Source organism: Alligator sinensis, unplaced genomic scaffold, assembly GCF_000455745.1.
Source record: "Alligator sinensis unplaced genomic scaffold, ASM45574v1 scaffold962_1, whole genome shotgun sequence".
Lineage (NCBI taxonomy): Eukaryota > Metazoa > Chordata > Crocodylia > Alligatoridae > Alligator > Alligator sinensis.
Genome location: NW_005842404.1, coordinates 341185 through 350398, shown reverse-complemented (window position 1 = coordinate 350398; position 9214 = coordinate 341185). Strand labels below are relative to the sequence as shown.

General features: G+C 43.1%; 1 protein-coding gene across 3 annotated transcripts in view; it reads left to right on the top strand.

Moving 5' to 3' along the window:
* ARMC2 (armadillo repeat containing 2) overlaps window positions 1-9214 on the top strand; it is a 171180-nt gene that overhangs the window by 115699 nt on the left and 46267 nt on the right. For all 3 annotated transcript variants that reach the window (XR_001358542.2, XM_025211402.1, XM_025211403.1), the window contains exons 14-15: window positions 2308-2430; window positions 7672-7785. Coding sequence is in view for 2 of the 3 variants with exons in the window: in XM_025211402.1 (XP_025067187.1) it covers window positions 2308-2430; window positions 7672-7785 (237 nt within the window). In the remaining variant the exon portion in view is untranslated. The remainder of the gene's footprint in view (window positions 1-2307; window positions 2431-7671; window positions 7786-9214) is intronic.

The following is a 9214-nucleotide window of genomic DNA, read 5'->3' as shown; positions in this document are numbered from 1 at the left end:
TCACTTCCATTTTATTGAAAAGTGGATAGTTTCTACATTGGCAATACAGTGGTTGAATGTCTGAAACTGTAAACTGTTCCCATTCTACTTTTATACTTAACAACAGGAACAATTTTAATGTGTCAGAAGTGCCAGCATTCAGAGTTTAAAAAGAAACACTTTCCTTATAGCAGTATTCTGGTGTGCTACAGCTGCAGTACAAATGTTATTGTATTGGACAGGACGAGACTGCCAAGTGTCCTTCAAACTGCATGTAACCCATTAAATTTTGCCATACCACTCAACAAATGTAAGCTTCAGAGTCTATGGCCACATCCAGAAGAGCGTGGCTGTGCAGTATGTGGCGCCACAGAAACATCTCTGGTGCAACATATTGCACTTTCGGCTGTTCTCCATGCTGCAAGGGAACAGCACCGGGGTCGGGGGAGAAGGGGGGTTGACCCCAGGGTCAAAAAAAACATGCAAAAAAAAAAGAGCAGCACACATGGCGGCAGTGCACAGTGCTCAAAACCAGAGCCTAGCTGGCTGGAATCGCATTCCAGCTGCCAGCCAGGCTCTGAGCGGCAGGAACACTGCTACTGCAGCTCCAGGAGGCCCCCGGAACCTCAGGTGTGGACGCGGCCTATGGGTACATCTACATGTAAAATTAATGCAAGCCAATAAAGTCTGGAGCAGTTCCTGCTGGAGTTAACTGCTTCCAGGCACAGTGTCTATACATGTGCTTGAGAGCAGCACTTTGAGCTCAGGCAGAGTACCAGGGCTGGCAGCAGGCTCAAGGGTCAGCCCCAGGTTCCAGGTGGTGGTGTTGGGTGGTAGAGGGGTTGGCTGGAGCATAAGTGCTAAACATGCGGAGCCGTGTGGCCAGGCAGCAGGCAAGGGTCTGGCGTCCTGCTGCCTAGGCTGACCAGGTGCAATTTACGCTCAGGTCAGCATTTACATGTGTTTCACTGCAGTTAATAATTCCAACATAAGATAGTACTGTTCCCAACAGTACTATCTTACAGCGGAGTTAATTAATTTACCTCACCCTAATATCTGGACACATGTAGACAGTGACACTTTACTGTGGAGGTAATTAGTCAACTAAAAGTGCAGTAAAGCGTGTGTGTAGATGCACCTGGTGGGCATATCCAGATGGGCATGCCCATACAGTTTGCAGCACCTTAGAGTTGGTTGAAGCACTGCAAACCACACGTCATGCAGGTGCACCTCATTTGCCATGCTGCTAATTTGTAGCACGGTGCCAAAATTTGACACTGAGAGATCCCAGTGTAAAAAAAAAAAAGCCACAGCCAAAAAAAAGCAGTGTGGCACACACTCTAGGAGCATGCACTGGCAGGCACCGAGGTTGGATCCTCCAGGGAGAAGCTTTGGCTGCCAGCCAGCGCATCTCCCCTCCTCTAGTTGACCCCCAGCTCCTCCAGCATGCCAGGAACTGGGAGGAGTGGGGAAACAACTGTTTCCCTGAAGTGGGGCATTTTGCCCCACATCAAACCCCACATGCAGGGGCATGTGCAGCAGCAAAAAGCAGCATCATAAATTTGTATTGGTGCTATTTTTTGTGCCTCTGCACATGCGCACTCATCTGGATGTGCCCTATATGTGTTAACATCAGAGATGATTGAAAATTGAAACATTTTTCACAAATTGCAAAGGTTCATCTTAAGCAGAGAAACTGACTTTATTTCATGTTAATGAGTTGTGACTGCCCTTTGATCCATGCAGACAGGTACTGTAACCCTGACTTGGACAAATTTTAGGTCTCCTACATCTACATTCATGGGAACTGTGATGAAGTTTGCTATTCAGTGTTCCAAAGCATGGCTTTCCAGAGGGGGGCCTGCAGGCTGCATGTATCCTACAAGGGGTTAATTTGCAGTCCTTGGGCTCTCACCCAGCTGCTATTCCCCCCTTTGCTCCAGCTACAAGAGCAGCTAGACTCTCCAGGCTCCTCTCTCCCTCCTTACACTGTGCTTCCTGCCTTTACCTGAGGGGACGGAGCAGTGTGGTAGTGTAAGGAGCTGAGGGAGAGTCTGGGGCCACACCTGGGTGAGGGATTGGGGCTACATGCAGGGCCCTCCCTGCATGGGGTCAGGGGCAGAACACATGAGCAGGTTGCAGGGTCGGGTCAGGTCGTGCAGGGATCACATTTGCCTGAGCTCACATGTAGTGCAGCAGTGGGGAAGGAGCATCTGTACAGCATGCTTGGTGTGACCTATGCAGCATGCAGCTTTGGGGGCATGTGGCCCTCAGGGGCTTAAAAGTTGGACTACCCTATTCTAAGGTATATTTTTTTTCTATGATCAGAATACAAGTCAATTGATGACTGTGAGGAGCTGGTCATCAATGCAACAGCAACACTTAATAGCCTATCGTACTACCAAGTGAGGAATTCTGCAGTTCAAGACAAGAAACTACACATTGCTGAGCGTAAGGATTTTTTTTAATCAATTCCTTTTTCCTTGTGTTTTAGAATATTGAGATAAGTTATTTGTTTTGATTATATTAGGGCCTTCAGGAAGACAGAATCATTAATAATAGTTAGCAGTATACTTTAGGACACACATTTTCCAGGGCCAAAATCTGAACTACAGACCATCCCAGCATGCATCCAAGGCCAAAACATAATACTTAAACCAGTGTGGAAGTATTCATGTAGATAAAAAAACAGTCCTCCTCCCCCAAAATTTCGCTGCCTCAGCAGTTTGTTTTCTGTTGTGTAATTTTGGTTAAGCTCTTGAAAGCCTACGTGAAAAAATATAAAAATAGCACTGTGGAATTCCATGCTTTTGACTTCAGATTAGATATGCTTCATTTCCAAGTAAAAAGGCAGTTGGTTCTTTTTAATTGCTAGCCTTGCAAACTCTGGTCAAGAGCTGAAAACAAAGCTGTTTTCTTTCTGGCTCAGAAATCGGTTCCTGGAAATAGGGATTCTGCAAATGGAAGTTTGTAGTTAAGTATAAGAACAATTTGTTATTGAGGCGGTTATGAGTTTTAGGCCTTTTATGGTAAAAACTGTACAAAAGGTAACAGACTCCTTGCTCTGAAGAATTTCCATTCTAAATAGACATGACAGTCAAGATGACAGAGAAATGGAGGCACTGAAAAGGGAAATGGCTTGCTCAAACTTACAGAGTAAGTCAATGGTAGAAATGGGAATAGGAACCCACAGGCATGTCCAGACGAGTATGCACGTGCATTTCCCTGGGGACAAATAGCAACCATGTGCCACTGCTACATGTCCCCAGGTAATGCCCCTGCACATGTACTCTGATGCGTGGCAAATTGCCTGGGTAGGGTGGGGGATGCTGGGGCCAGTACCTGGGCTGGCCCCAGAAGCCTTTCCTGGGGGCCTCCTGGGGCTGCAGTGGTGGCGATCTGGGCGTGCAGAGCCTGGCTAGAAGCCAGTGTGTGGCTGCTCTGACCAGCCAGGCTCTGGTTTCAGGTGGCACACACTGTAGCAGTGTACACCGCCCCACTTTTTTTTGAAGCCTTATTTTTTAGATACCAGGATTACCCAGTATCTAATTTTGGCTCCACGCTACAAATATCCAGCACAGAGAACTTTTTGATGTGTACCACATGTGTTTTGCAACACCTCAAAAGCCTTTGAGGCACCACAAAGCACACGTGCATGCTCAACTGTGCATGCCCCATGTCTCCTGACTCAACACCAGGGCCCTCTCACCTAGACAACATTCCCTCTATTAAATAACAGTTTTGCTGATGGTATATGATCCGGAATAGAATCCATCTTGTTCTCCCAAAGCTATACTGGCCTGATTACTAACCAAATGAGAATCAAAAGCTTATTTTATCATTGAAATAAACAGACATAGGGAACAGAACTGTGGAGTAAGGAGGACTGAGAAGGTGCAGTTTTTACCACAGCAGCACTTGGGAAAATTGCCCTATTGTCTGAAGGAGGGAAAGACTTTTTACCTAATTCCGAAATCCTGAAGGCAGGGAGTGACCGGTGGGTTTGCATAGCAGTAGATCCTTCAAGCTTCTTTATCCTAGACTCTCCTCCAATAAAGTGCTGCTTCATTTTGCTCAGGAAAAGCAGAGTCCAATGCTTCTGGCCGCCCATGTACAGTAGGACCCTTCTACTGGCTCTGGGACCCCTCATATACATGGAAAAAGGAGCTGGACTTGGTCCGTTGAAAATGTAATTAAATCTGCAGTTATTACTATAATTATACATAGTCATTGGACTTGTTGCTGTTTAGGAGACAACGTGATATATGGGAAGGAAACTTGTTTTTTAATGATGTGCAGGTCAGCAATGTCTAAAACCATTGCAGAAAAGTAACTGATAAACCATAAACTTTGAGTACATTTAGTTTCAAGATGGGCAGCTGAACTTTGCTCAAAAATAGACATTTCTACGTATTAGAATTATGTGTTCAAGTGTTTATGTGCCTCTGTTTTCTAAGGGTCTCATCCAAAGCTTATTGAAGCTAATGAAAAGACTTCCGTTGGCCTCACTGAGCTTTGGATCAGATCTTTAATCACAGGGAATCATAGTTTTCTTGTAAAGACCATGTTCCTAGTTAATCCAACGGGATTGTACATATAGTGATGTCACCTCTGTTAAAAGTGTGTTATTTATAAGACAGCCGATAGCTGGACAGTATATTTAAAGTAAATGCTCATTCTAATGCGTCTTACCTCAAGCTGATATGTGAAATGGTTAAAACATGAAAATCAGTTTATAATGCTGTCCAATCTTAAAGTAGATGCAAAGGAATCTACTTCTCTTCAACAATTCTTTTTAATAAGAAATGCTATGTTACTGGTAATGTATATATTGTGCACTGGTAATTCATGTATTGTGCCTTTATGCACACTTTAGTCTGAGTCTTTGAAAGTTCTCTAAAACATTAACGAATTAAAACTCTCCACACCTTTTGAGGGAAGGAAGTATTTATTCTGTTTACAGATGAGGAAGATGAGACAGTTAAAGTGACTTGCTGAAGGTCAGACTGAATCAGTGGTAGACAGAAGAATAGCACAAAACATTTTTGACACCAAGACCAGTTCTTTAACACTAGAGCTAGGGACAGAAGTTACACTTGAACCGGTTTAAGTGATTAGAAACTGGTTTCAACCAGTAACAGAACATAAGTTCAGTGCATATAAAATAGCTTCAAAATGGCCAAAACTGGTTTAAGATAAACCTGGCTGAATCAGACTTAACTGATTTGAGTCAAACCGGTTTATGCAACTTCTGTCCCAGACCCCTTCCTGGTTTAAGCGAAATCAGAGTCCCCCAGCATCGCAGCATGCTTTCCAGCCCTGGGCTGGGCTGTCTGCTCCAGAGAGCAGGGCTGGCCCTGGCCCTCTCCTTCCTAGCTGGAGCTCCAGCTGGCTGAGAAGGAGGTGGAGACTGCAGCCAGGAGACAGCAACATCTGCCTGGCTTTCCTCTGCCCCGCCCCCCTCGCTGCTCATGCAGGGATCTCCCCCTCCCGCCACACTCCAATGGCGGGGACCTCAGCGAAATGGACCCAAGCTGGCATCTGGCCATGCCCCCCCTCCCATGCTAGCTAATGCTGAGAACTGTCTTTGTGTCTCTCTCTGATTTTACTGGAACAAAGGCAGACAGAACAGTGTATGCTTAGAGCTAGAAGTCAGTGGCTTGCAAATGTAAATAAACCCTGCAGATAAGAAGATCTTGAAACCAATGAGAGAGATGCGTATTTTCTTTTGTAGGGCTTGAGCAGCGAGATGGGGAGGGGGAAGCCTGGCAAGGGCTGCCTTCCCCTCCAGGCACTCTCTGGCTGGGGACTGTGCTGCCCTGGGTGGGAGTCTAAACCCTTCTCTAATTATAGCATCCTGCCAGGGCCTGGGCACATCCCCTCTCAGCTCAGCACTGTGGAAGGGAAGGCAGGGCTCACTCTGGTGCCCCCCAACTTCTAGCCTGAGCCACTGCAGACATGTGCCTGCATTTCCCGATTCAAAAGTGAATGTCTTTCCACTTGCAAATCAGTTCAGGCTCTGCAGGTTAGACTAACCTGCAAATATTGAATCAATTCAGGCTCAGACTTTTTGAATGTCTGTCCCTAGCCAGGATAATGCTACCTCAGATTTTTATCTCTTAAGATAGGACTCTTTTAAAAATGCTTTCGTTCCCATGTTTGTAACAGTATTTTAGATTTCATGATGAATTCAGTTCTGCAAGTCTATTTGCTGAGCAGATGGCTTTGCAGAACCATAGAACACAATAGAGTGGTGGAAATACAGATTGAAAATATCCTAGAGCCAACGATGCCCAAAAGCTATTGATCAGAAGCTAATTCCACCTCTTTTCCATACGAGAGGAACCAACCATTTTTACCTACTGCCATCTCCCTGGTTGAATTGAGCAGTTTGTAGGAGAGTTAAAGCCCTTTTAGCCAGATGGTCAACAAGTTGCTTCTCCTAGGAAACATTTTAAGACATGCTGCTGTTTGATGTACCTTGGGTAGATTTTGGAGAAAAAAGATTATCACTTCAGAAACTTCTGAATCAAATTTAACCCAACTCTGGCAACAGCCAAAGGAATGAGAGGGAAGCCAACTTCTTCTCTTTCCTCTGTGGCAAATGTATAGACATTGTCTGTCATGTAATCCCTTCTGTATTGAGTGACAGTCTTAGTGGTTCTATCTTTCATCATGGAGGCTTTCTGTGAAGGTTGATGAATGATGGATCCTGCAGTGCTCCATTACTGTGCAATGAAATCTTCCAGGGCAAATTGCCCCTTCCAGGCAATGGTGGAGACCCAGCTGTTTCTTCTAAAAAAGTCATGCAACCTACTCAATATGAAGTTAACAGGGCAGGGAGGTGGCCAGCAGGAAAAGCCTTCAGATAAACTGCAGTGTCAATAAATTGTGCAGGCTGTATTTGAGTTAATGCTTTGTATTTGTAAATATAATTATATTGTAATAGATCATGGTCCAATAAGACAGAGTTCTGTCATTCTTAATAAACTTCCTTTGCCATCAGTAGGAATATGGTTCAAGTAAAGGATTCATTTAACATCATCCTCCATTTCTGTCAACAAAGCCACCATCATTTCTGCCCAATTTGCTTGCTATCTTTGACTCCCTTCTGCTTCCCCTCCACACACTGATGTTATCCCTAAATCCTGCTGTTTTCCGTATGGAGTATGTCCAAAATCCATCCACTCCTCTTGGTTCCTTCTGCAGAAACCTCTGTCTGAACCCAGCCATTTCTCATTTTGTGGCAATCACCTCTTCTCTGCCCTCTACCTGTGCCTTTTCTATCTCTTTAGTCATGCCAGTCTTCCAATCTCTGGCAGAACTGGGGATAGCAATCTGATTAAACAGTTCCTTTTGTGTTCTAAATCCATTCCTAACCAATCCTTCTCTAGGTCACTCCCAGGTCTACAGTGAGCCAGTGTACCATATTTCTCTACCCATTGAATAAAAGCCATTCCAGGAAATATTGACTAAGCAGATATTCAAACAATGGAATAACCTGTACATATGCTCATGCTTGCCACTTCATTTTTTTTGTGTCCCATCCTACATTTACGTGTTCCATTTTGTTTGTAGATCCGTCAGCAAAGAGATTTATCCTCATGTTTATCTGTAAAGAATGAAGAATGCATTTTGTGCTATATATAAGTAATGGTAATTGTACTTTTCTGTTTCTCTGCAAATCAATAGTGCTTTTAAAACTGCTAATGAGCAGCAATATGGATGGAATTCTGGAGGCTGTGAGAGTCTTTGGCAATCTTTCCCAGTACCATGAAATCTGTGACTTCATTGTGAAGAGAAAGAGTGAGTTCCTATTGCATAAGTAGTGATGCTTTTTAACCTATTTAGGTGGATGCTTATAATTCTAAACATAAGCAAGCAATCTTAAGAGGTGTGACTGTAATGTAGAATTGAAAAATCCAGTAGCCAGAGTACCAACAAGAATAATGAGTCCACTTTTACTAGAGCATTATTGAAACCAAAGTTACTTGAGGGAGAAAGTGCATTGAAACTTGTTGCACAGAAAAAAAATGCAGAAAGTTTTTTTTTTCCTTTTTAAATTATTATAAACAATTTTGAAATTTCTCGTTAGCTCTTCCTTAGCATCCACATTATTGATTCTGTCAGCAGTGAATCAGTATAATAAAATAAAATCTAAGCATTTTTAAAAGTTTGGATTTACAGGACCCTGATTTTTGTATGTGACTATGCTTCAAGTGCTCATTTGTATACTTTCAAAAACATTTAATGGCCTCATCAAAAGAAAACAAAAAAGTGTAAATGTAAGACCCACCCCCCCCGGCCCCCGCAGTAGTCTGTCATTTTTTCCTTTTGATGGATGAGAAACCCTAGAGCAAATGACAGCTCCTTCGCCATCCAGAGAAAGTATCTTGTAAAAGTTTAATTACTGCCGCTTCTCTATAATCTCCTTGTGTTATGACATCCATGGGCTGATCTAGGATTTTGAAAAGGTGGTGCAAATGGTGTGGTGAATTATTACATATACTACAACATATATTTTTCTCCAGTTAGAGAGAAACTAGAAACATTAGTAATATGGTAGGGGCCCAGGGCTATATTTTTTGGTTTAAGAGCAAAGCAAAAAACAAATGTAACTATTGCAATGTGTACTAATTAGCTAGCTTTATAAATAAAGAAGAAAAAAACACTACAACCTACGCAAAACAGTATAAAAATATTGTTTTATTGGTCATGTGGTCATTATAGTTAAATGTACATCTCTTAATAAGATTCATAATACAATACCTAGCCTTCTTGAGTATCTTGACAGTATTTCCAACACTTCAGTCAGTCATGTCCACACTTGAGTAAAGGTTTTTAGCTTGAATTAAACAGTCTGCAGGGATAACTAACCAATAATAACTAACAGATAGCAAAATTGCAGAAGAAACGATAGCTTGATTAATGGAACATCAAAATCATTAAAAAAGAGAGAGGTGGGTTCATTAACCACTCTGGAGTGGAGAGAGATTAACAGGAATCAGATGCATTAAAATGAGGCATAGAAACAATTGACTCCCTCATCACTGCCTGAATTGAAATGCTGCTGCCTCTCCCAGGCAGTTGGTTTTTAAAGTTTGAGTGGAACAGGAATCAAAGTGGGGTGCCACTGTAACACTGCTGCTACCCTCCCCCACCCAGATCCACCCCTGACAACATCTCTCTCCTTTCGAGCTCTGTCTTGAAGTGTTCAAAGATCTAGTTCCTGCTG